Genomic DNA, 26,465 nt, shown 5'->3' with positions numbered 1-26,465 from the left:
TTGGGGGAGGCATGAGCGGTCAAAGTTTCCGGGGCAGACAAGGCCACAGGGGCTGGGCGGGCAAGGCCGCGGGGTAGACCAGATTTCTGAGTCTCTGGGGAGGGGGGGGGGGGGGGAACAAAAAGTACGTGGATGGGGCCGGGAATGTGAACGGTAGAGCCGGCACGAGGGGGAGCCCAACCCCTGGGGTCTTCCCCTGCCCCGGTTTCCTAGGTGATGCTCACAGTCTCCGGGGCGCGCGGACCCATACCTTGTCGAGCAGCGAGAAGCAGACCCGCGATGGGTACTCGCTGTCCGCGATCGCCACCCCTGATAAGGAGTCATTCCGTATGCAGACGTGGCACAGGTAATCTGGAAAAAACGGAAGGGGTGAACGGTCAGTGAGGATTGTGGGATCGACGTGACACGGTACAATCCAGTTCATTCTAAATATTTGCTAGCTTTTGCAAGAATACACTAAAAATATGAGTAGAGATTTTGGGCGCGCAAATGTTGGTGTAGTAAAACGGCCAACAGCCTGCGTTTTAGGCCCGATATCCAATTGGACGTTTTAACTTAAGAATCGGCCATTTTAATTAAAACCTCAGTGAGGCCTGATGGGAAGTCAGACGGACAAACTCGAATACACGGTACAGATACAGACAGCTGGGGCTAGTCTGGGCCTGTGCTGTAAACAAGACATCGGGGTGATCATCGGTCCCATTCCAACGGATCGCCCAGATGAAGCCAGACTTTATGGCACCAGAGAAGCTTCTGGAAGGGCATGAAGAGGGAGATACGGGGCAGCCAGAGACGCTCCCCAGCGACGACGCGACGTGGGAGGCAGCAGAGAAGATTCCACGGTGGACCAGGGAAGGGACGGAAGAGGCAAGCGAGGCCCACTTTCGCAGACGAAGACCCTGAGGCGACCGTGACTCGAAGGATTGATTGGACCCACAGCTCAATCCAGTTCATCGGCAAGGGTAGCATTGAGAATCTTCGACATATTATAATTGGTATAATTTGGGGGGGGGACAACCATTTTGTGTTTGAAAATAAATTGGATTGAATTGTGAACCTGTGTCTGTCCTTAATCTGGCAAATAAGGGCACCTGGGTAAAACAGTTGAACAATAAACCAGTCGGTGTCTGAATTTTACGGACAACATTTGAGTTACTTAAGAGCCAGCCAGTCGCTACGAGAGAAACCAATAGGCAGATGGATGAAATCGGGACACCAATTGGAATTTACACATGCTGTCGAAGCTTTTCGCCTCTCATTCATCAGGTCAGATGAAAGAATACCAAATTTCGGAGGGAGCGTCAATCTATGCTGTAGGGAAAAAGGGTGACGATTGGTTGGCAGGTCGACGTGTCGCCATGGACAATAGTTGACTGGTGCACTCTCCATGGCAACGCTTCGAGCAGAGTCGACACTGCCAACCAATCAGCGCGGTATAACCTGCTGCTCCCTCCGAAATTTTGCTTTTGTGCATCTGTCCCGATCATTGAAACATCACAAGGCTTTAGTACGACGCAACTGCCCCTTACTGGACATGTTGATGCTCACCTTGTTCTTTCACCGCCGCCCGGCTCCCGATATGTGAACGGTCCACAATCAGCTGACTGGTGAAGGTCATAAACTCCTGGACGCTGCGGGTGCCAAGCAGAAGAGTGAATTCAAGTGCGGTTCTTAGCGCAAGCAACTCAGAACACGGAATCGGCGGCAGGTCAGTCAGAAAGAAAAGGCGCCCCGTTACGAACGACGGCCGGGGAAAGCGAGAGCAGCCCGGTGCCCGGTGACCAGGCCACCACAAGGGGGAGCTGTCAGGAAGCCTTACTCCACGCCTCCTGAGCCATCCGGCTACTCTCCCTCTTCACGGAAGAGGAACGCAAACAGCTCAAGGAAAGTGCGGTCTCTCCATTGATCATTAGGAGGTTTAGGGCGGTGGGAGGGGCATCGGTGCACATTTGACAGCCCCCAATTGTAGCAGATTGGGTCAAAGAGTTGGGGACGACAATTGGCTGCCACGGGCATTTTCTCTGAACCCCTTCAGAGGTGAAACTGCGACAACACAAAGGTTTGCAAATAACCTTTTCCTTGAACCGTTGGTGCCACGAAGGGTACAAATTCAGGCCCGCAGTGTCTCCGCAAGAGGGGGAATCTTTACCTTAAATAAAGTTCAGATGCTCAGGTACATATACATTGGGGCAACAAATTAGTGCCTCCCCCCGCTGCACTCGACAAGATCCCTTTTTTCAGCCTGGTTGACAAACCAGGAGACATCTAAAAAGGGCTACCGGGACCCAGTTGCAAGTGCAACGCTGGGGGGGCACTACCCTCAGCTCTGCACTTCCCCAATGCAACTGAGATAAGGGCAGGGCAGTGGCCAACACGAAGACCGATTAATTGAGAGGCTAGCTTCCTCCGATAGTGCCCCTTACCTTGAACCAGAGGGCAGACAGAAGATGTGGCCATCGGGTTAACCCTTCTTTGCATTCTCAAGGCAACTCGCCAGGTCCCTCCCCCCGCCATCTTATTTTTTGGAAACATATTCATTCACGGGATGTGGGGCATTGTCAGCCAGGCCAGCGAATGGAAACCGGTTTCCTGTAGCGTTCCACAGGGCGCCGTGTCGGGTCCCTTTGCTGTTTGCCCATGATATGCGACTCGAGTGCGGGTGGCCTGATTGAAGAAATTTGCAGACGGCACAACGCGAAGACGACCGCCGTCGACCCCACAATGACAGAAACGTGGCAAATGGGAATTCGATGTGGAAACTCTTGAGGGGGGCAAATAAAGCAAGGGGAAAAGTCAATAAAACGGGAGGACGCTGGCTGGGGGTCCTTGGGGAATGCACACCCACAGGTCCCAGGAGGTGGCAGGACAAGGAGGTCATTGGGCGAGAGTTGAATACAAAAGCAGGGATGCAATGATGGAAGTGCATAAAAGGCTGGTTGGGCGACAGATAAGGGTTGGGCGTACCGTTCTGGTCACTGCACGGCAGTAAGGGCATTATTAGGGGCTGTTTAGCACAGGGCTAAATCGCTGGCTTTGAAAGCAGACCAAGGGAGGCCAGCAGCATGGTTCAATTCCCGTAACAGCCTCCTTGAACAGGCGCCGGAATATGGTGACTAGGGGCTTTTCACAGTTTTCATTTGAAGCCTACTTGTGACAATAAGCAATTTTCATTTCATTTTCATTGCTCTAGAGGAGAGTCACAAGAATGTTTCTCGGGCTTGAAAATGGTAGACATCAGGAGAGATTGGATGGGCTGGGGTAATTTTCCTCAGCACAGAGGAGGCTGACTAACGCCGAGAGGGGCCGAGTCAAGGCAGACAGGAAGACCTGTTCTCCCCCCCCAGCTGAGGGGGTCATAGATGTAAGGTGTCTGGTAGAAGGATTAGAGGGGACATGGGTCACCCAGAGGGTGGGGGGGGGGGGTCTGGATTTCACGGCCTACGTTAGCGTTTGAGGCAGAAAGGCTAAGCTCGTTTGAAAGGTACCTGGATCTGCGTCTGAGGTGGTGGAATCTGCAAGGCTGCGGACCGCGTGCTGGATGATGGGGTTAGAACGGGTGGTTCGTTTATGTTTTAGCACAGATGCGATGGGCCATTTGAATGGCCTCTTTCTGCATCGTAACGTTCCTATTTACTGCCCGATTGCCCCTTGAGAAGGTGGTGGGTGAGCCGCCTTCTTGAGCCGCTGCAGTCCGTGTGGTGTAGGTACACCCACAGTGCTGTTAGGGAGGGAGCTCCAGGATTTTGACCCTGCGACAGCGAAGGAACGGCCGATGGATTTCCAAGTCGGGATGGTGAGTGACTTGGAGGGGAACCTCCAGGTGGTGGGGTTCCCAGGTTATCTGCTGCTCGTCCTTCTAGATGGTCACGGATTTGCAAGTTTGACTATATCGTACAGATACTCAAAACTGCCAATATAATAAATGAAAGAGTGTGCAATGTCGCTATGCAAATGTAAATAATAAGAACTTATCTAAATGTAAACCTAAATCTAACTGTAGCAGTTAAGCATTTAATATCCGCTAAACAAAACTTAGAACATAGAAAAATACAGCACAGAACAGGCCCTTCGGCCCATGATGTTGTGCCGAACCTTTGTCCTAGATTAATCATAGATTATCATATCATTTACAGTGCAGGAGGCCATTCGGCCCATTGAGTCTGCACCGGCTCTTGGAAAGAGCACTCTACTCAAGGTCAACACCTCCACCCAACACGAAGGGCAATTTATCATGGCCAATTCACCTAACCTGCACATCTTTGGACTGTGGGAGGAAACCGGAGCACCCGGAGGAAACCCACGCACACACGGGGAGGACGTGCAGACTCCACACAGACAGTGACCCAAGCCGGAATCGAACCTGGGACCCTGGAGCTGTGAAGCAATTGTGCTATCCACAATGCTACCGTGCTGCCCTTAAGAACAAATTAATCTACGCTATATCATTCTACCGTAATCCATGTACCTATCCAATAGCTGCTTGAAGGTTCCTAATGTTTCCGACTCAACTACTTCCACAGGCAGTGCATTCCATGCCCCCACTACTCTCTGGGTAAAGAACCTACCTCTGCCATCCCCCCCTATATCTTCCACCATTCACCTTAAATTTATGTCACCTTGTAATGGTTTGTTCCACCCGGGGAAAAAGTCTCGGACTGTCTACTCTATCTATTCCCCGATCATCTTATAAACCTCTATCAAGTCGCCCCTCATCCTTCTCCGTTCTAATGAGAAAAGGCCTAGCACCCTCAACCTTTCCCCGTAAGACCTACTCTCCATTCCAGGCAACATCCTGGTAAATCTCCTTTGCACTTTTTCCAAAGCTTCCACATCCTTCCTAAAATGAGGCGACCAGAACTGTACACAGTACTCCAAATGTGGCCTTACCAAAGTTTTGTACAGCTGCATCATCACCCCACGGCTCTTAAATTCAATCCCTCTGTTAATGAACGCTAGCACACCATAGGCCTTCTTTACAGCTCTATCCACTTGAGTGGCAACTTTCAAAGATGTATGAACATAGACCCCAAGATCTCTCTGCTCCTCCATATTGCCAAGAACTCTACCGTTAACCCTGTATTCCCTGCATTCATACTTGTCCTTCCAAAATGGACAACCTCACACTTTTCAGGGTTAAACTCCATCTGCCACTTCTCAGCCCAGCTCTGCATCCTATCTATGTCTCTTTGCAGCCAACAACAGCCCTCCTCACTATCCACAACTCCACCAATCTTCGTATCGTCTGCAAATTTACTGACCCACCCTTCAACTCCCTCATCCAAGTCATTAATGAAAATCACAAACAGCAGAGGACCCAGAACTGATCCCTGCGGTACACCACTGGTAACTGGGATCCAGGCTGAATATTTGCCATCCACCACCACTCTCTGACTTCTAGCGGTTAGCCAGTTCGTTATCCAACTGGCCAAATTTCCCACTATCCCATGCCTCCTTACTTTCTGCATAAGCCTACCATGGGGAACCTTATCAAATGCTTTACTAAAATCCATGTACACTACATCCACTGCTTTACCTTCATCCACATGCTTGGTCACCTCAAAGAATTCAATAACTTGTAAGGCAAGACCTACCCCTCACAAATCCGTGCTGACTATCCCGAATCAAGCAGTGTCTTTCCAGATGCTCAGAAATCCTATCCTTCAGTACCCTTTCCATTACTTTGCCTGCCACCAAAGTAAGACTAACTGGCCTGTAATTCCCAGGGTTATCCCTAGTCCCTTTTTTGAACAGGGGCACGACATTCGCCACTCTCCAATCCCCTGGTACCACCCCTGTTGACAGTGAGGACGAAAAGATCATTGCCAACGGCTCTGCAACTTCATCCCTTGCTTACCATAGAATCCTTGGATATATCCCATCAGGCCCGGGGGACTTGTCTATCCTCAAGTTTTTCAAAATGCCCAACACATCTTCCTTCCTAACAAGTATTTCCTCGAGCTTACCAGTCTGTTTCACATTGTCCTCTCCAACAATATGGCCCCTCTCATTTGTAAATACAGAATAAAAGTACTCGTTCAAGACCTCTCCTATCTCTTCAGACTCAATACACAATCTCCCGCTACTGTACTTGATCGGACCTACCCTCGCTCTAGTCATTCTCATATTTCTCACATGTGTAAAAGGCCTTGGGGTTTTCCTTGATCCTACCCGCCAAAGATTGTTCATGCCCTCTCTTAGCTCTCCTAATCCCTTTCTTCAGTTCCCTCCTGGCTATCTTGTATCCCTCCAGCGCCCTGTCTGAACCTTGTTTCCTTAGCATTACATAAGTATCCTTTTTCCTCTTAACAAGACATTCAACCTCTCTTGTCAACCATGGTTCCCTCACTCGACCATCTCTTCCCTGCCTGACAGGGACATACATATCAAGGACACGTAGTACCTGTTCCTTGAACAAGTTCCACATTTCACTTGTGTCCTTCCCTGACAGCCTATGTTCCCAACTTATGCACTTCAATTCTTGTCTGACAACATCGTATTTACCCTTCCCCAATTGTAAACCTTGCCCTGTTGCACGCACCTATCCTTCTCCATTACTAAAGTGAGTCACAGAATTGTGGTCACTATCTCCAAAATGCTCCCCCACTAACAAATCTATCACTTGCCCTGGTTCATTACCAAGTACCAAATCCAATATTGCCTCCCCTCTGGTCGGACAATCAACATACTGTATTAGAAAAGCTTCCTGGTCACACTGCACAAACACCACCCCATCCAAACTATTTGATCTAAAGAGTTTCCACTCAATATTTGGGAAGTTAAAGTCGCCCATAACTACTACCCTATGACTTCTGCACCTTTCCAAAATCTGTTTCCCAATCTGTTCCTCCACATCTCTGCTACTATTGGGGGGCCTATAGAAAACTCCTAACAAGGTGACTGCTCCTTTCCTATTTCTGACTTCAACTTGGTCGAAAGAATTTTAAATCTGGGCAGCACGGTAGCATTGTGGTTAGCATAATTGCTTCACAGCTCCAAGGTCCCAGGTTCGATTCCCGGCTTGGGTCACTGTGCGGAGTCTGCACATTCTCCCAGTGTGTGTGTGGGTTTCCTCCGGGTGCTCCGGTTTCCTCCCACAGTCCAAAGATGTGCAAGTTAGGTGGACTGACCATGCTAAATTGCCCTTAGTGTCCAAAATTTCCCTTAGTGTTGGGTGGGGTTACTCGGTTGTGGGGACAGGGTGGCGGTGTGGACCTTGGGTAGGGTGCTCTTTCCAAGAGCCGGTGCAGACTTGATGGGCCAAATGGCCTCCTTCTGCACTGTAACTTCTATGAATTCTATGAATTTGGAAGGTGCTGTCTAGGAGCCTCGGTGAGTTGCTGCAGTGCATCTTGTAGATGGTACACACGGCTGCCACTGTGCGCGGTGGGGGAGGGAGTGAATGTTTGTGGATGGGGTGCCGATCAAGCGGGGCTGCTTTGTCCTGGATGGTGTTGAGCTTCTTGAGTGTTGTTGGAGCTGCACTCATCCAGGCAAGTGGGGAGTATTCTATCACACTCCTGACTTGTGACTTGTAGATGGTGGACAGGCTTTGGGGGGAGTCAGGAGGTGAGTTACTCTCCGCAGGATTCCCAGCCTCTGACCTGCTCTGGTAGCCACAGTATTTATATGACTGAAAGATCTTTCATTCCTTACCTGGACCTCTGGAAGAAACTGAAAGAGGAGACATCGTAGGCGGCTTTCAGAAGTTTAACCCCTGACGCACCTTTATAGAACACGCTCAGGCTGTACAACTTCATGAATGCACCGTCTGATGACCTCTACAAAGACAAACACAGAGTCAGAAATGGTGCCAGGCTCGCTGGGAACCAGATGCTATTCCCAGATACCGAGCTGGAGTCACATTGAGGTCAACCCCCACAGTCACAGAACACCCGAGCTAAATATCCCCACAAACCCACCTTACGGAGCAGCTCGATTACACAGCGGACCATGCATTTCTATAGCGCCATTCGCAACCAGAGTACATCCCAGGGACAGTGCGAGGCAGTCAATGCTGATCTGGTCGGCAACAATCACAGCTCTTCCCCCCGCCCGCCAAGCATCTGCAAAGCCCCTCATTGCCCAGTTAAGGACCCTTTGAAGAGAATCACTGTGGGGAATAAGAACAGCTGCCACACTGCGCACAGAAAGATCCCAGGACCCAAAAGCTTTTTGTTTCCAAAGAAAAAAAGGGCCTTAGTTGAATCCAAAGGGAAGCAACGCCGGGATTCCGGGAGAGCTCCACTGCTTCGCTTTGAAAAGCAAATGGTCCATGGCGGACTTCGAGGAGAGCGGCGGCCACTGTTGGACTTAGAGGAGGGTTGGTGTTGGGGAGGGGGAGGGGGGGGTGGTGTTGGGGAGGGGGAGGGGGGGTGGTGTTGGGGAGGGGGAGGGGGGGGTGGTGTTGGGGAGGGGGAGGGGGGGGTGGTGTTGGGGAGGGGGAGGGGGGGTGGTGTTGGGAGGGGGAGGGGGGGTGGTGTTGGGGAGGGGGAGGGGGGGTGGTGTTGGGAGGGGGAGGGGGGGGGTGGTGTTGGGGAGGGGGAGGGGGGGTGGTGTTGGGGAGGGGGAGGGGGGGGTGGTGTTGGGGAGGGGGAGGGGGGGTGGTGTTGGGGAGGGGGAGGGGGGGTGGTGTTGGGGAGGGGGAGGGGGGTGGTGTTGGGGAGGGGGAGGGGGTGGTGTTGGGGAGGGGGAGGGGGGGTGGTGTTGGGGAGGGGGAGGGGGGGTGGTGTTGGGAGGGGGAGGGGGGGTGGTGTTGGGAGGGGGAGGGGGGGTGGTGTTGGGAGGGGGAGGGGGGGTGGTGTTGGGGAGGGGGAGGGGGGGTGGTGTTGGGGAGGGGGAGGGGGGGTGGTGTTGGGGAGGGGGAGGTGGTGGTGTTGGGGAGGGGGAGGGGGGTGGTGTTGGGGAGGGGGAGGGGGGGTGGTGTTGGGGAGGGGGAGGGGGGGTGGTGTTGGGGAGGGGGGTGGTGTTGGGGAGGGGGAGGGGGGGTGGTGTTGGGGAGGGGGAGGGGGGTGGTGTTGGGGAGGGGAGGGGGGTGGTGTTGGGGAGGGGGAGGGGGGTGGGTGTTGGGGAGGGGGAGGGGGGGTGGTGTTGGGGAGGGGGAGGGGGGGTGGTGTTGGGGAGGGGGAGGGGGGGGTGGTGTTGGGGAGGGGGAGGGGGGTGGTGTTGGGGAGGGGGAGGGGGGTGGTGTTGGGGAGGGGGAGGGGGGTGGTGTTGGGAGGGGGAGGGGGGTGGTGTTGGGGAGGGGGAGGGGGGTGGTGTTGGGGAGGGGGAGGGGGGGTGTTGGGGAGGGGGAGTGGTGTTGGGGAGGGGGAGGTGGTGGTGTTGGGGAGGGGGATGTGGTGGTGTTGGGGGAGGGGGGTGGTGTTGGGGAGGGGGGGGGGGGGTGGTGTTGGGGAGGGGGAGGGGGGGGTGGTGTTGGGGAGGGGGAGGGGGGGTGGTGTTGGGGAGGGGGTGTGGTGTTGGGGAGGGGGAGGTTGTTGGGGAGGGGGAGGGGGGTGGTGTTGGGGAGGGGGTGTTGGGGAGGGGGAGGGGGGTGTTGGGGAGGGGGAGGTGTTGGGGAGGGGGAGGGGGGAGGTGTTGGGGAGGGGGAGGTGTTGGGGAGGGGGGAGGTGTTGGGGAGGGGGAGGGGGGTGTTGGGGAGGGGGGGGGTGTAGGGGATGGGGGTGTTGGGGAGGGGGGGGAGGTGTTGGGGAGGGGGGGGGAGGTGTTGGGGAGGGGGGGAGGTGTTGGGGAGGGGGGGGGAGGTGTTGGGGAGGGGGGGGGAGGTGTTGGGGAGGGGGGGAGGGGGAGGTGTTGGGGAGGTGGGGGAGGTGTTGGGGGGGGGGGGGAGGTGTTGGGGAGGGGGGGGGAGGTGCTGGGGAGTGGGAGGGGTGGAGGTGTTGTGGAGGGGGGGAGGTGTTGTGGAGGGGGGGAGGTGTTGGGGAGGGGGGGAGGTGTTGGGGAGGGGGGGAGGTGTTGGGGAGGGGGGGAGGTGTTGGGGAGGGGGGGAGGTGTTGGGGAGGGGGGGAGGTGTTGGGGAGGGGGGGGAGGTGTTGGGGAGGGGGGGAGGTGTTGGGGAGGGGGGAGGTGTTGGGGAGGGGGGGAGGTGTTGGGGAGGGGGGGAGGTGTTGGGGAGGGGGGGGAGGTGTTGGGGAGGGGGGGGAGGTGTTGGGGAGGGGGGGGAGGTGTTGGGGAGGGGAGGTGTTGGGGAGGGGGGGGGGAGGTGTGGGGGAGGGGGGGGGGAGGTGTTGGGGAGGGGGAGGGGGGAGGTGTTGGGGAGGGGGAGGGGGGAGGTGTTGGGGAGGGGGAGGGGGAGGTGTTGGGGAGGGGGAGGGGGGAGGTGTTGGGGAGGGGGAGGGGGGAGGTGTTGGGGAGGGGGAGGGGGGAGGTGAGGGGGAGGGGGGAGGTGTTGGGGAGGGGGAGGTGTTGGGGAGGGGGAGGGGGAGGTGTTGGGGAGGGGGAGGGGGGAGGTGTTGGGGAGGGGGGAGGTGTTGGGGAGGGGGAGGGGGGAGGTGTTGGGGAGGGGGAGGGGGGAGGTGTTGGGGAGGGGGAGGGGGGAGGTGTTGGGGAGGGGGAGGGGGGAGGTGTTGGGGAGGGGGAGGGGGGAGGTGTTGGGGAGGGGGAGGGGGGAGGTGTTGGGGAGGGGGAGGGGGGAGGTGAGGGGGAGGGGGGAGGTGTTGGGGAGGGGGAGGTGTTGGGGAGGGGGAGGTGTTGGGGAGGGAGAGGTGTTGGGGAGGGGGAGGGGGGGAGGTGTTGGGGAGGGGGAGGGGGGAGGTGTTGGGGAGGGGGAGGGGGGAGGTGTTGGGGAGGGGGAGGGGGGAGGTGTTGGGGAGGGGGAGGGGGGAGGTGTTGGGGAGGGGGGGAGGTGTTGGGGAGGGGGAGGGGGGAGGTGTTGGGGAGGGGGAGGGGGGAGGTGTTGGGGAGGGGGAGGGGGGAGGTGTTGGGGAGGGGGAGGGGGGAGGTGTTGGGGAGGGGGAGGGGGGAGGTGTTGGGGAGGGGGAGGGGGGAGGTGTTGGGGAGGGGGAGGGGGGGAGGTGTTGGGGAGGGGGAGGGGGGAGGTGTTGGGGAGGGGGAGGGGGGAGGTGTTGGGGAGGGGGAGGTGTTGGGGAGGGGGTGGTGTTGGGGAGGGGGGAGGTGTTGGGGAGGGGGGAGGTGTTGGGGAGGGGGGAGGTGTTGGGGAGGGGGGGTGTTGGGGAGGGGGGGTGTTGGGGAGGGGGGGTGTTGGGGAGGGGGGGTGTTGGGGAGGGGGGGTGTTGGGGATGGGGGTGTTGGGGATGGGGGTGTTGGGGATGGGGGTGTTGGGGATGGGGGTGTTGGGGATGGGGGTGTTGGGGATGGGGGTGTTGGGGATGGGGGTGTTGGGGATGGGGGTGTTGGGGATGGGGGTGTTGGGGATGGGGGTGTTGGGGATGGGGGTGTTGGGGATGGGGGTGTTGGGGATGGGGGTGTTGGGGATGGGGGTGTTGGGGATGGGGGGTGTTGGGGATGGGGGTGTTGGGGATGGGGGTGTTGGGGATGGGGGTGTTGGGGATGGGGGTGTTGGGGATGGGGGTGTTGGGGATGGGGGTGTTGGGGATGGGGGTGTTGGGATGGGGGTGTTGGGGATGGGGGTGTTGGGGATGGGGGTGTTGGGGATGGGGGTGTTGGGGATGGGGGTGTTGGGGATGGGGGTGTTGGGGATGGGGGTGTTGGGGATGGGGGTGTTGGGGATGGGGGTGTTGGGGATGGGGGTGTTGGGGATGGGGGGTGTTGGGGATGGGGGTGTTGGGATGGGGGTGTTGGGATGGGGGTGTTGGGGATGGGGGTGTTGGGGATGGGGGTGTTGGGGATGGGGGTGTTGGGGATGGGGGTGTTGGGGATGGGGGTGTTGGGGATGGGGGTGTTGGGGATGGGGGTGTTGGGGATGGGGGTGTTGGGGATGGGGGTGTTGGGGATGGGGGTGTTGGGGATGGGGGTGTTGGGGATGGGGGTGTTGGGGATGGGGGTGTTGGGGATGGGGGTGTTGGGGATGGGGTGTTGGGGGATGGGGGTGTTGGGGATGGGGGTGTTGGGGATGGGGGTGTTGGGGATGGGGGTGTTGGGGATGGGGGTGTTGGGGATGGGGGTGTTGGGGATGGGGGTGTTGGGGATGGGGGTGTTGGGGATGGGGGTGTTGGGGATGGGGGTGTTGGGGATGGGGGTGTTGGGGATGGGGGTGTTGGGGATGGGGGTGTTGGGGATGGGGGTGTTGGGGATGGGGGTGTTGGGGATGGGGGTGTTGGGGATGGGGGTGTTGGGGATGGGGGTGTTGGGGATGGGGGTGTTGGGGATGGGGGTGTTGGGGATGGGGGTGTTGGGGATGGGGGTGTTGGGGATGGGGGTGTTGGGGATGGGGGTGTTGGGGATGGGGGTGTTGGGGATGGGGGTGTTGGGGATGGGGGTGTTGGGGATGGGGGTGTTGGGGATGGGGGTGTTGGGGGATGGGGGTGTTGGGGATGGGGGTGTTGGGGATGGGGGTGTTGGGGATGGGGGTGTTGGGGATGGGGGTGTTGGGGATGGGGGTGTTGGGGATGGGGGTGTTGGGGATGGGGGTGTTGGGGATGGGGGTGTTGGGGATGGGGGTGTTGGGGATGGGGGTGTTGGGGATGGGGGTGTTGGGGATGGGGGTGTTGGGGATGGGGGTGTTGGGGATGGGGTGTTGGGATGGGGGTGTTGGGGATGGGGGTGTTGGGGATGGGGGTGTTGGGGATGGGGGTGTTGGGGATGGGGGTGTTGGGGATGGGGGTGTTGGGGATGGGGGTGTTGGGGATGGGGTGTTGGGGATGGGGGTGTTGGGGATGGGGGTGTTGGGGATGGGGGTGTTGGGGATGGGGGTGTTGGGGATGGGGGTGTTGGGGATGGGGGTGTTGGGGATGGGGGTGTTGGGGATGGGGGTGTTGGGGATGGGGGTGTTGGGGATGGGGGTGTTGGGGATGGGGTGTTGGGGATGGGGGTGTTGGGGATGGGGGTGTTGGGGATGGGGGTGTTGGGGATGGGGGTGTTGGGGATGGGGGTGTTGGGGATGGGGGTGTTGGGGATGGGGGTGTTGGGGATGGGGGTGTTGGGGATGGGGGTGTTGGGGATGGGGGTGTTGGGGATGGGGGTGTTGGGGATGGGGGTGTTGGGGATGGGGGTGTTGGGGATGGGGGTGTTGGGGATGGGGGTGTTGGGGATGGGGGTGTTGGGGATGGGGGTGTTGGGGATGGGGGTGTTGGGGATGGGGGTGTTGGGGATGGGGGTGTTGGGATGGGGGTGTTGGGGATGGGGTGTGGGGATGGGGGTGTTGGGGATGGGGGTGTTGGGGATGGGGGTGTTGGGGATGGGGGTGTTGGGGATGGGGGTGTTGGGGATGGGGGTGTTGGGGATGGGGGTGTTGGGGATGGGGGTGTTGGGGATGGGGGTGTTGGGGATGGGGGTGTTGGGGATGGGGGTGTTGGGGATGGGGGTGTTGGGGATGGGGGTGTTGGGGATGGGGGTGTTGGGGATGGGGGTGTTGGGGATGGGGGTGTTGGGGATGGGGGTGTTGGGGATGGGGGTGTTGGGGATGGGGGTGTTGGGGATGGGGGTGTTGGGGATGGGGGTGTTGGGGATGGGGGTGTTGGGGATGGGGGTGTTGGGGATGGGGGTGTTGGGGATGGGGGTGTTGGGGATGGGGGTGTTGGGGATGGGGGTGTTGGGGATGGGGGTGTTGGGGATGGGGGTGTTGGGGATGGGGGTGTTGGGGATGGGGGTGTTGGGGATGGGGGTGTTGGGGATGGGGGTGTTGGGGATGGGGGTGTTGGGGATGGGGGTGTTGGGGATGGGGGTGTTGGGGATGGGGGTGTTGGGGATGGGGGTGTTGGGGATGGGGGTGTTGGGGATGGGGGTGTTGGGGATGGGGGTGTTGGGGATGGGGGTGTTGGGGATGGGGGTGTTGGGGATGGGGGTGTTGGGGATGGGGGTGTTGGGGATGGGGGTGTTGGGGATGGGGGTGTTGGGGATGGGGGTGTTGGGGATGGGGGTGTTGGGGATGGGGGTGTTGGGGATGGGGGTGTTGGGGATGGGGGTGTTGGGGATGGGGGTGTTGGGGATGGGGGTGTTGGGGATGGGGGTGTTGGGGATGGGGGGTGTTGGGGATGGGGGTGTTGGGGATGGGGGTGTTGGGGATGGGGGTGTTGGGGATGGGGGTGTTGGGGATGGGGGTGTTGGGGATGGGGGTGTTGGGGATGGGGGTGTTGGGGATGGGGGTGTTGGGGATGGGGGTGTTGGGGATGGGGGTGTTGGGGATGGGGGTGTTGGGGATGGGGGTGTTGGGGATGGGGGTGTTGGGGATGGGGGTGTTGGGGATGGGGGTGTTGGGATGGGGGTGTTGGGGATGGGGGTGTTGGGGATGGGGGTGTTGGGGATGGGGGTGTTGGGGATGGGGGTGTTGGGGATGGGGGTGTTGGGGATGGGGGTGTTGGGGATGGGGGTGTTGGGGATGGGGGTGTTGGGGATGGGGGTGTTGGGGATGGGGGTGTTGGGGATGGGGGGTTGGGGATGGGGTGTTGGGGATGGGGGTGTTGGGGATGGGGGTGTTGGGGATGGGGGTGTTGGGGATGGGGGTGTTGGGGATGGGGGTGTTGGGGATGGGGGTGTTGGGGATGGGGGTGTTGGGGATGGGGGTGTTGGGGATGGGGGTGTTGGGGATGGGGGTGTTGGGGATGGGGGTGTTGGGGATGGGGGTGTTGGGGATGGGGGTGTTGGGGATGGGGTGTTGGGGATGGGGGTGTTGGGGATGGGGGTGTTGGGGATGGGGGTGTTGGGGATGGGGGTGTTGGGGATGGGGGTGTTGGGGATGGGGGTGTTGGGGATGGGGGTGTTGGGGATGGGGGTGTTGGGGATGGGGGTGTTGGGGATGGGGGTGTTGGGGATGGGGGTGTTGGGGATGGGGGTGTTGGGGATGGGGGTGTTGGGGATGGGGGTGTTGGGGATGGGGGTGTTGGGGATGGGGGTGTTGGGGATGGGGGTGTTGGGGATGGGGGTGTTGGGGATGGGGGTGTTGGGGATGGGGGTGTTGGGGATGGGGGTGTTGGGGATGGGGGTGTTGGGGATGGGGGTGTTGGGGATGGGGGTGTTGGGGATGGGGGTGTTGGGGATGGGGGTGTTGGGGATGGGGGTGTTGGGGATGGGGGTGTTGGGGATGGGGGTGTTGGGGATGGGGGTGTTGGGGATGGGGGTGTTGGGGATGGGGGTGTTGGGGATGGGGGTGTTGGGGATGGGGGTGTTGGGGATGGGGTGTTGGGGATGGGGGTGTTGGGGATGGGGGTGTTGGGGATGGGGGTGTTGGGGATGGGGGTGTTGGGGATGGGGGTGTTGGGGATGGGGGTGTTGGGGATGGGGGTGTTGGGGATGGGGGTGTTGGGGATGGGGGTGTTGGGGATGGGGGTGTTGGGGATGGGGGTGTTGGGGATGGGGGTGTTGGGGATGGGGGTGTTGGGGATGGGGGTGTTGGGGATGGGGGTGTTGGGGATGGGGGTGTTGGGGATGGGGGTGTTGGGGATGGGGGTGTTGGGGATGGGGGTGTTGGGGATGGGGGTGTTGGGGATGGGGGTGTTGGGGATGGGGGTGTTGGGGATGGGGGTGTTGGGGATGGGGGTGTTGGGGATGGGGGTGTTGGGGATGGGGGTGTTGGGGATGGGGGTGTTGGGGATGGGGGTGTTGGGGATGGGGGTGTTGGGGATGGGGTGTGTTGGGGATGGGGGTGTTGGGGATGGGGGTGTTGGGGATGGGGGTGTTGGGGATGGGGGTGTTGGGGATGGGGTGTTGGGGATGGGGGTGTTGGGGATGGGGGTGTTGGGGATGGGGGTGTTGGGGATGGGGGTGTTGGGGATGGGGGTGTTGGGGATGGGGGTGTTGGGGATGGGGGTGTTGGGGATGGGGGTGTTGGGGATGGGGGTGTTGGGGATGGGGGTGTTGGGGATGGGGGTGTTGGGGATGGGGGTGTTGGGGATGGGGGTGTTGGGGTGGGGTGTGGGGATGGGGGTGTTGGGGATGGGGGTGTTGGGGATGGGGGTGTTGGGGATGGGGGTGTTGGGGATGGGGGTGTTGGGGATGGGGGTGTTGGGGATGGGGGTGTTGGGGATGGGGGTGGTTGGGGATGGGGGTGTTGGGGATGGGGTGTTGGGGATGGGGGTGGTTGGGGATGGGGGTGTTGGGGATGGGGGTGTTGGGGATGGGGGTGTTGGGGATGGGGTTGTTGGGGATGGGGGTGTTGGGGATGGGGTGTTGGGGATGGGGGTGTTGGGGATGGGGGTGTTGGGGATGGGGGTGTTGGGATGGGGGTGTTTGGGGATGGGGGTGTTGGGGATGGGGGTGTTGGGGATGGGGGTGTTGGGGATGGGGGTGTTGGGGATGGGGGTGTTGGGGATGGGGGTGTTGGGGATGGGGGTGTTGGGGATGGGGGTGTTGGGGATGGGGGTGTTGGGGATGGGGGTGTTGGGGGATGGGGGTGTTGGGGATGGGGGTGTTGGGATGGGGGTGTTGGGGATGGGGGTGTTGGGGATGGGGGTGTTGGGGATGGGGGTGTTGGGATGGGGGTGTTGGGGATGGGGGTGTTGGGGATGGGGGTGTTGGGGATGGGGGTGTTGGGGATGGGGGTGTTGGGGATGGGGGTGTTGGGGATGGGGGTGTTGGGGATGGGGGTGTTGGGGATGGGGGTGTTGGGGATGGGGGTGTTGGGGATGGGGGTGTTGGGGATGGGGGTGTTGGGGATGGGGGTGTTGGGGATGGGGTGTTGGGGATGGGGGTGTTGGGGATGGGGGTGTTGGGGATGGGGGTGTTGGGGATGGGGGTGTTGGGGATGGGGGTGTTGGGGATGGGGGTGTGGGGATGGGGGTGTTGGGGATGGGGGTGTGGGGATGGGGGTGTTGGGGATGGGGGTGTTGGGGATGGGGGTGTTGGGGATGGGGGTGTTGGGGATGGGGGTGTTGGGATGGGGGTGTTGGGGATGGGGGTGTTGGGGATGGGGGTGTGGGGATGGGGTGTTGGGGATGGGGGTGTTGGGGATGGGGGTGTTGGGGATGGGGGTGTTGGGGATGGGGGTGTTGGGGATGGGGGTGTTGGGGATGGGGGTGTTGGGGATGGGGGGTGTTGGGGGGGGGGGGAAGTGTTGGAGGGGGTGTTGAGGATGGGGTGTTGGGGATGGGGGGGGTGGTGTTGGGGGGGGGTGTGGGGGGGGAGTGTTGGAGGGGGGTGTTGGGGATGGGGGGGGGTTGTTGGGGATGGGGGGGGTGTTGGGGCGGGGGGGTGTTGCGGGGGGGGTGTTGCGGGGGGGGGTGTTGCGGGGGGGGTGTTGCGGGGGGGGGTGTTGCGGGGGGGTGTTGCGGGGGGGGTGTTGCGGGGGGGTGTTGCGGGGGGGGTGTTGCGGGGAGGGGTGTTGCGGGGAGGGGTGTTGCGGGGGGGGGTGTTGCGGGGGGGGGGTGTTGCGGGGGGGGGTGTTGCGGGGGGGGGGTGTTGCGGGGGGGGGTGTTGCGGGGGGGGTGTTGCGGGGGGGGGTGTTGCGGGGGGGGGTGTTGCGGGGGGGGGTGTTGCGGGGGGGGGTGTTGCGGGGGGGGGTGTTGCGGGGGGGGGTGTTGCGGGGGGGGGTGTTGCGGGGGGGGGTGTTGCGGGGGGGGGTGTTGCGGGGGGGGGGTGTTGCGGGGGGGGGTGTTGCGGGGGGGGGTGTTGCGGGGGGGGGGTGTTGCGGGGGGGGGGTGTTGCGGGGGGGGGTGTTGCGGGGGGGGGTGTTGCGGGGGGGGGTGTTGCGGGGGGGGGGTGTTGCCGGGGGGGGTGTTGCCGGGGGGGGTGTTGCCGGGGGGGGGGGTGTTGCGGGGGGGGGGGTGTTGCGGGGGGGGGGTGTTTGCGGGGGGGGGGTGTTGCGGGGGGGGGGTGTTGCGGGGGGGGGTGTTGCCGGGGGGGGTGTTGCGGGGGGGGGTGTTGCGGGGGGGGGTGTTGCGGGGGGGGGGTGTTGCGGGGGGGGTGTTGCGGGGGGGGGTGTTGCGGGGGGGGGTGTTGCGGGGGGGGGGTGTTGCGGGGGGGGGGTGTTGCGGGGGGGGGGGGTTGCGGGGGGGGGGTGTTGCGGGGGGGGGGTGTTGCGGGGGGGGGTGTTGCGGGGGGGGGTGTTGCGGGGGGGGGTGTTGCGGGGGGGGGTGTTGCGGGGGGTGGGGTGTTGCGGGGGGGGGGTGTTGCGGGGGGGGGGTGTTGCGGGGGGGGGGTGTTGCGGGGGGGGGGTGTTGCGGGGGGGGGTGTTGCGGGGGGGGGTGTTGCGGGGGGGGTGTTGCGGGGGGGGTGTTGCGGGGGGGGGTGTTGCGGGGGGGGTGTTGCGGGGGGGGTGTTGCGGGGGGGGGTGTTGCGGGGGGGGTGTTGCGGGGGGGGTGTTGCGGGGGGGGGTGTTGCGGGGGGGGGTGTTGCGGGGGGGGGTGTTGCGGGGGGGGGTGTTGCGGGGGGGGGGTGTTGCGGGGGGGGTGTTGCGGGGGGGGGGTGTTGCGGGGGGGGGTGTTGCGGGGGGGGGTGTTGCGGGGGGGGGTGTTGCGGGGGGGGTGTTGCGGGGGGGGTGTTGCGGGGGGGGGTGTTGCGGGGGGGGGTGTTGCGGGGGGGGGTGTTGCGGGGGGGGGTGTTGCGGGGGGGGTGTTGCGGGGGGGTGTTGCGGGGGGGGTGTTGCGGGGGGGGGTTGTTGCGGGGGGGGTGTTGCGGGGGGGGTGTTGCGGGGGGGGTGTTGCGGGGGGGGTGTTGCGGGGGGGGTGTTGCGGGGGGGGTGTTGCGGGGGGGGTGTTGCGGGGGGGTGTTGCGGGGGGGTGTTGCGGGGGGGGGTGTTGCGGGGGGGGTGTTGCGGGGGGGGTGTTGCGGGGGGGGTGTTGCGGGGGGGGTGTTGCGGGGGGGGTGTTGCGGGGGGGGTGTTGCGGGGGGGGGTGTTGCGGGGGGGGTGTTGCGGGGGGGGTGTTGCGGGGGGGGTGTTGCGGGGGCGGGGTGTTGCGGGGGGGGGTGTTGCGGGGGGGGGTGTTGCGGGGGGGGGGTGTTGCGGGGGGGGTGTTGCGGGGGGGGGGGTGTTGCGGGGGGGGGGTGTTGCGGGGGGGGGTGTTGCGGGGGGGGGGTGTTGCGGGGGGGGGGTTGCGGGGGGGGTGTTGCGGGGGGGGGGGTGTTGCGGGGGGGGGGGGTGTTGCGGGGGGGGGTGTTGCGGGGGGGGGGTGTTGCGGGGGGGGGGTGTTGCGGGGGGGGGTGTTGCGGGGGGGGTGTTGCGGGGGGGGTGTTGCGGGGGGGGGTGTTGCGGGGGGGGGTGTTGCGGGGGGGGGGTGTTGCGGGGGGGGGTGTTGCGGGGGGGGGTGTTGCGGGGGGGGGTGTTGCGGGGGGGGTGTTGCGGGGGGGGGTGTTGCGGGGGGGGGGTGTTTGCGGGGGGGGGTGTTGCGGGGGGGGGTGTTGCGGGGGGGGGTGTTGCGGGGGGGGGGTGTTGCGGGGGGGGGTGTTGCGGGGGGGGGGTGTTGCGGGGGGGGGGTGTTGCGGGGGGGGGTGTTGCGGGGGGGGGGTGTTGCGGGGGGGGGTGTTGCGGGGGGGGGTGTTGCGGGGGGGGGTGTTGCGGGGGGGGGTGTTGCGGGGGGGGGTGTTGCGGGGGGGGGTGTTGCGGGGGGGGGTGTTGCGGGGGGGGGTGTTGCGGGGGGGGTGTTGCGGGGGGGGTGTTGCGGGGGGGGGTGTTGCGGGGGGGGGTGTTGCGGGGGGGGGGTGTTGCGGGGGGGGGTGTTGCGGGGGGGGTGTTGCGGGGGGGGTGTTGCGGGGGGGGGGGGGTGTTGCGGGGGGGGGTGTTGCGGGGGGGGGGTGTTGCGGGGGGGGGTGTTGCGGGGGGGGGGTGTTGCGGGGGGGGGTGTTGCGGGGGGGGGTGTTGCGGGGGGGTGTTGCGGGGGGGTGTTGCGGGGGGGGTGTTGCGGGGGGGGTGTTGCGGGGGGGGTGTTGCGGGGGGGGTGTTGCGGGGGGGGTGTTGCGGGGGGGGTGTTGCGGGGGGGGTGTTGCGGGGGGGGTGTTGCGGGGGGGGTGTTGCGGGGGGGGGTGTTGCGGGGGGGGTGTTGCGGGGGGGGTGTTGCGGGGGGGTGTTGCGGGGGGTGTTGCGGGGGGGTGTTGCGGGGGGGGTGTTGCGGGGGGGGTGTTGCGGGGGGTGTTGCGGGGGGGGTGTTGCGGGGGGGTGTTGCGGGGGGGGTGTGCGGGGGGGTGTTGCGGGGGGGGTGTTGCGGGGGGGGTGTTGCGGGGGGGTGTTGCGGGGGGGGTGTTGCGGGGGGGGTGTTGCGGGGGGGGTGTTGCGGGGGGGGGTGTTGCGGGGGGGGTGTTGCGGGGGGGGTGTTGCGGGGGGGGGTGTTGCGGGGGGGGGTGTTGCGGGGGGGTGTTGCGGGGGGGGTGTTGCGGGGGGGGTGTTGCGGGGGGGGTGTTGGCGGGGGGGGGGGGTGTTGCGGGGGGGGTGTTGCGGGGGGGGGTGTTGCGGGGGGGTGTTGCGGGGGGGTGTTGCGGGGGGGTGTTGCGGGGGGGTGTTGCGGGGGGGTGTTGCGGGGGGGTGTTGCGGGGGGGTGTTGCGGGGGGGTGTTGCGGGGGGGTGTTGCGGGGGGTGTTGCGGGGGGGGGTGTTGCGGGGGGGTGTTGCGGGGGGGTGTTGCGGGGGGGTGTTGCGGGGGGGTGTTGCGGGGGGGGTGTTGCGGGGGGGTGTTGCGGGGGGGGTGTTGCGGGGGGGGTGTTGCGGGGGGGGTGTTGCGGGGGGGGTGTTGCGGGGGGGGTGTTGCGGGGGGGGTGTTGCGGGGGGGGTGTTGCGGGGGGGGGGTGTTGCGGGGGGGGTGTTGCGGGGGGGGTGTTGCGGGGGGGGTGTTGCGGGGGGGGTGTTGCGGGGGGGGTGTTGCGGGGGGGGTGTTGCGGGGGGGGTGTTGCGGGGGGGGTGTTGCGGGGGGGGTGTTGCGGGGGGGGTGTTGCGGGGGGGGTGTTGCGGGGGGGGGTGTTGCGGGGGGGTGTTGCGGGGGGGGTGTTGCGGGGGGGTGTTGCGGGGGGGGGTGTTGCGGGGGGGGTGTTGCGGGGGGGGTGTTGCGGGGGGGGTGTTGCGGGGGGGGTGTTGCGGGGGGGGTGTTGCCGGGGGGGGGGTGTTGCCGGGGGGGGGGGGGGTTGCCGGGGGGGGGGGTGTTCCGGGGGGGGGGTGTTCCGGGGGGGGGGTGTTGCGGGGGGGGGTGTTGCGGGGGGGGGTGTTGCGGGGGGGGGTGTTGCGGGGGGGGGTGTTGCGGGGGGGGTGTTGCGGGGGGGGGGGGGTGTTGCGGGGGGGGGTGTTGCGGGGGGGGTGTTGCGGGGGGGGTGTTGCGGGGGGGGTGTTGCGGGGGGGTGTTGCGGGGGGGTGTTGCGGGGGGGTGTTGCGGGGGGGGTGTTGCGGGGGGGGGGTGTTGCGGGGGGGGGTGTTGCGGGGGGGGTGTTGCGGGGGGGGGTGTTGCGGGGGGGGGTGTTGCGGGGGGGGTGTTGCGGGGGGGGTGTTGCGGGGGGGGTGTTGCGGGGGGGTGTTGCGGGGGGGTGTTGCGGGGGGGGGTGTTGCGGGGGGGTGTTGCGGGGGGGGTGTTGCGGGGGGGTGTTGCGGGGGGGTGTTGCGGGGGGGGTGTTGCGGGGGGGGGTTGCGGGGGGGGGTGTTGCGGGGGGGGTGTTGCGGGGGGGGGTGTTGCAGGGGGGGGTGTTGCGGGGGGGGTGTTGCGGGGGGGGGGTGTTGCGGGGGGGGTGTTGCGGGGGGGGTGTTGCGGGGGGGTGTTGCGGGGGGGGGGGTTGCGGGGGGGTGTTGCGGGGGGGGTGTTGCGGGGGGGTGTTGCGGGGGGGGGTGTTGCGGGGGGGTGTTGCGGGGGGGGGTGTTGCGGGGGGGTGTTGCGGGGGGGGTGTTGCGGGGGGGGGTGTTGCGGGGGGGGTGTTGCGGGGGGGGGTGTTGCGGGGGGGTGTTGCGGGGGGGTGTTGCGGGGGGGTGTTGCGGGGGGTGTTGCGGGGGGGTGTTGCGGGGGGGGTGTTGCGGGGGGGGTGTTGCGGGGGGGGTGTTGCGGGGGGGGGTGTTGCGGGGGGGGTGTTGCGGGGGGGGGTGTTGCGGGGGGGGTGTTGCGGGGGGGTGTGGGGGGGGTGTTGCGGGGGGGGTGGTGTTGCGGGGTGGGGGGTTGGGGATGGGGGGGGGTGTTGTGGGGGGTTGGAGGGGGGGGGTGTTGGAGGGGGGGGTGTTGCGGGGGGGGGGTGTTGCGGGGGGGGGTGGTGTTGCGGGGTGGGGGGTTGGGGATGGGGGGGGTGTTGCGGGGGGTTGGAGGGGGGGGGGTGTTGGAGGGGGGGGGGTGTTGGAGGGGGGGGGGTGTTGCGGGGGGGGGGGGTGTTGCGGGGGGGGGGGGGTGTTGCGGGGGGGGGGGTGTTGCGGGGGGGGGGGGTGTTGCGGGGGGGGTGTTGCAGGGGGGGTGTTGCAGGGGTGGGTGGGGGGGGTGGTGTTGCGGGGTGGGGGGTTGGGGATGGGGGGGGGTGTTGCGGGGGGGGTGTTGGGGATGGGGGGGGGGTGTTGCGGGGGGGGGGGTGGTTGCGGGGGGGGGTGTTGCGGGGGGGTGGTGGTTGCGGGGGGGGGTGGTTGCGGGGGGGGTGTTGCGGGGGGGTGTTTGGGGGGGTTGCGGGGGGGGGTTTGCGGGGGGTGTTTGGGGGGGGTTCCGGGGGGGGGGGGGTGTTGCGGGGGGGGGTTGCGGGGGGGTGTTTGGGGGGGGTTGCGGGGGGGGGGGGTGTTGCGGGGGGGGGTGTTGCGGCGGGGGGGGTGTTGCGGGGGGGGGGTGTTGCCGGGGGGGTGTTGCGGGGGGGGGGGGGGGTGTTGCGGGGGGGGGGGGGGGTGTTGCGGGGGGGGGGGGGGGGTGTTGCGGGGGGGGGGGTGTTGCGGGGGGGGGGGGGTGTTGCGGGGGGGGTTGCGGGGGGGGGATCTTGGTCAATGATGGCCGCTCTAGCTGGCTGTGGGATCTTGCCGTGTACCTTCCGCCCCCGCCCCAGCGGCATCTCTGTGGGTTGGCGGGGTGCGGGATGTGCCCGGCGTTAGGCGAATGAAAGTTCCTCCACCCCGTTGCCATGGAGGGCGCGGGCTGGGTGTTTCCCCCTCCCCGCCGGGCCCGCCCCAGCCGCCGCCCCACTCACCGGCTCCCGGCGAACCGACTGGAATCAAGCGGCCGACTCCTCACAGCCCCCAACACGTCACTGCCGGAAGCCGGTCCGCCCGCCAACCGCTTCCCCCCGCTCCCCGGACGGAACCAAAAGGCCGGACGCCGCCGACCCGTGGGCTCAGCTCTTTGGTTTCGGCCCCGCCCCGCGCAGGCGCGCCGCCCTGCTGGCCGCCGCCGGCACTGCAGCCCAACAATACTTGCATTGATGTAGGACCCTTCCCCCCCCCCCATTCCAATGCACCCAATCCTTTGCCAAGCACTGAAAGAGCCCAGAGATTGGCCCAGGGGCCCAGGGATTTATTACGGTGGCACGGTAGCACAGTGATCAGCACTGTTGCTTCACAGCACCAGGGACCCAGGTTCGATTCCCTTCTTGGGTCACTGTCTGTGCAGAGTCTGCACATCCTCCCCGTGTGTGCGTGGGTTTCCTCCGGGTGCTCCGGTTTCCCCCCACAGTCCAAAGATATGCAGGTTAGGTGGATTGGTCGTGAAAAATTGCCTTTAGTGTCCAAAAAGGTTGGTTGCTGGGTTGCGTTGGAGGTGTGGGCTTGGGGAGGGTGCCCATTCCAGGGGCTGGTACAGACTCGATGAGTCGAGTGGCCTCCTTCTGCACTGTAAATGCTATGATATGTGATTGGCGGGCATGACGCGGGTAATTGACCAAATAACGTTCTTTATTCCAATTTGTTTCTTTTTTCGAAGGCGAGAAAATAAAAATCAGGGCTGGCGTGCTCCGAGAATCGGCCCGGCCTGCCGAAAGAATTTCTGCGCTCTCGCTGGCGCGGGGAGACAGCGAGGGCAGATATCTTGAGCGGCCAAGGTGGCAATGCGTCACACGGGAATGGGCACCTCCCGGCCTCGATCCATCAGACTGATTTTAATACGTGAATCTTACTCGTGTCTGTGAGGTGCTCCACATAGGGCCTGAGTGGGGCGACAAGGGGATTTTCACAGTAACTTCATTGCCGTGTTAAGCATTGGGGCTGATGTGCACCCAGCCTGGCAGCAATAAAGATGATGGACACTCGGCCCGGCTGTATTGGAGCGGACAGCAACTCAGCCGGGTTGCAGTGGAGCGGATGCACACTCTGATTGGCTGCATTGGGGCTGATAAATACCCTGATTGGCTGCATTGAGGCTGCACTTGGGCTGGTGCTTACATTGATTGGCTGCACTGGACCTGATGCAGACTCTGGCTACTTTGGGCTGATGCAGACTCTGATTGGCTACTTTGGGGCTGCTTCAGGCTCTGATTGCCTGCACTGGGGCTGATGCACATTCAGATTGGCTGCATTGGGGCTGATTCAGGCTCTGATTGCCTGCACTGGGGCTGATGTGGACTCTGATTGGCCGGACTGGGGCTGATGCATGCTCTGATTGGCTGCATTGGGGCTGACGCACACTCAGATTGGCTGCATTGGGGTTGATGTGGACTCTGGTTGGCTACACACAGGCTGATACAAACTCTGATTGGCTGCAGTGGGGCTGATGCGCGCGCAGGCCCGGGGACTTCCGGCGGAAGCTGGTGACGAGCGGATCCGGGAAAAGAAGGAAGGTGAGAAAACACCGATAGAGAAATAAAAATAAAATAGACAGAGAGAGAGAGAGAGAGGGGAAAAACCCGGGGAGAGAGAGAGAGAGAGAGAGAGAGAAACCCCGGAGAGAGAGAGAGAGAGAAACCCCGGAGAGAGAGAGAGAAAGGGGGAAAAACCCCGGGGAGAGAGAGAGAGAGAGAAACCCCGGGGAGAGAGAGAGAGAAACCCCGGGGAGAGAGAGAGAGAGAGAGAGAAACCCCGGGGAGAGAGAAACCCCGGGGAGAGAGAGAGAGAAACCCCGGGGAGAGAGAGAAACCCCGGGGAGAGAGAGAGAGAGAGAGAGAGAAACCCCGGGGAGAGAGAGAGAGAAACCCCGGGGGAGAGAGAGAAACCCCGGGGAGAGAGAGAGAGAAACCCCGGGGAGAGAGAGAAACCCCGGGGAGAGAGAGAGAGAGAAACCCCGGGGAGAGAGAGAGAGAAACCCCGGGAGAGAGAGAGAGAGAGAGAGAAACCCCGGGGAGAGAGAGAGAGAGAGAAACCCCGGGGAGAGAGAAACCCCGGGGAGAGAGAGAGAGAAACCCCGGGGAGAGAGAGAAACCCCGGGGAGAGAGAGAGAGAGAAACCCCGGGGAGAGAGAGAGAGAAACCCCGGGGGAGAGAGAGAGAGAGAGAGAGAAACCCCGGGGAGAGAGAGAGAGAGAGAAACCCGGGGAGAGAGAGAGAGAAACCCCGGGGAGAGAGAGAGAGAGAGAGAGAAACCCCGGGGAGAGAGAGAGAGAGAGAAACCCCGGGGAGAGAGAGAGAGAGAAACCCCCGGGGAGAGAGAGAGAGAGAGAAACCCCGGGGAGAGAGAGAGAGAAACCCCGGGGAGAGAGAGAGAGAAACCCCGGGGAGAGAGGAGAGAGAAACCCCGGGGAGAGAGAGAGAGAAACCCCGGGGAGAGAGAGAGAGAAACCCCGGGGAGAGAGAGAGAGAGAGAGAGAGAAACCCCGGAGAGAGAGAGAGAGAAACCCCGGGGAGAGAGAGAGAGAGAAACCCCGGGAGAGAGAGAGAGAGAAACCCCGGGGAGAGAGAGAGAGAGAAACCCCGGGGAGAGAGAGAGAGAGAAACCCCGGGGAGAGAGAGAGAGAGAAACCCCGGGGAGAGAGAGAGAGAGAAACCCCGGGGAGAGAGAGAGAGAGAAACCCCGGGGAGAGAGAGAGAGAAACCCCAGAGAGAGAAAACCCCGGGGGAGAGAGAGAGAGAGAAACCCCGGGGAGAGAGAGAGAAACCCCGGGGAGAGAGAGAGAAACCCCGGGGAGAGAGAGAGAAACCCCGGGGAGAGAGAGAGAAACCCCGGGGAGAGAGAGAGAAACCCCGGGGAGAGAGAGAGAAACCCCGGGGAGAGAGAGAGAGAGAGAAACCCCCGGGGAGAGAGAGAAACCCCGGGGAGAGAGAGAGAGAGAGAAACCCCGGGGAGAGAGAGAGAAACCCCGGGGAGAGAGAGAGAAACCCCGGGGAGAGAGAGAGAAACCCCGGGGAGAGAGAGAGAAACCCCGGGGAGAGAGAGAGAGAGAGAAAACCCCGGTGAGAGAGAGAAAACCCCGGGGAGAGAGAGAGAGAGAGAAACCCCGGGGAGAGAGAGAGAGAGAGAGAAACCCCGGGGGAGAGAGAGAGAGAGAAACCCCGGGGAGAGAGAGAGAGAGAATCCCCGGGAGAGAGAGAGAGAAACCCCGGGGAGAGAGAGAGAGAAACCCCGGGGGAGAGCGAGAGAGAGAGAAACCCTGGGGAGAGAGAGAGAAACCC

At 64.0% G+C, this 26,465-nt stretch overlaps 1 protein-coding gene across 1 annotated transcript in view; it reads right to left on the bottom strand.

Moving 5' to 3' along the window:
- The window catches only part of LOC140396993 (synaptobrevin homolog YKT6), a 33,432-nt gene extending 10,157 nt beyond the window's left edge, over positions 1-23,275 (bottom strand). Inside the window, exons 1-4 of the mRNA XM_072486003.1 lie at positions 23,121-23,275; positions 7,654-7,778; positions 1,549-1,631; positions 251-351 (exon numbers count right to left, since the gene is read on the bottom strand). Coding sequence (XP_072342104.1) covers positions 251-351; positions 1,549-1,631; positions 7,654-7,757 — 288 coding nt within the window. The 5' untranslated portion in view covers positions 7,758-7,778; positions 23,121-23,275. The remainder of the gene's footprint in view (positions 1-250; positions 352-1,548; positions 1,632-7,653; positions 7,779-23,120) is intronic.
- Between the last annotated feature and the right edge of the window lie 3,190 nt (positions 23,276-26,465).

This window comes from Scyliorhinus torazame, chromosome 20, assembly GCF_047496885.1.
Source record: "Scyliorhinus torazame isolate Kashiwa2021f chromosome 20, sScyTor2.1, whole genome shotgun sequence".
Classification (NCBI taxonomy): Eukaryota; Metazoa; Chordata; class Chondrichthyes; order Carcharhiniformes; family Scyliorhinidae; genus Scyliorhinus; species Scyliorhinus torazame.
The sequence above is the reverse complement of the archived record's forward strand: the minus strand, read 5'-3'. Positions and strand labels throughout refer to the sequence as shown.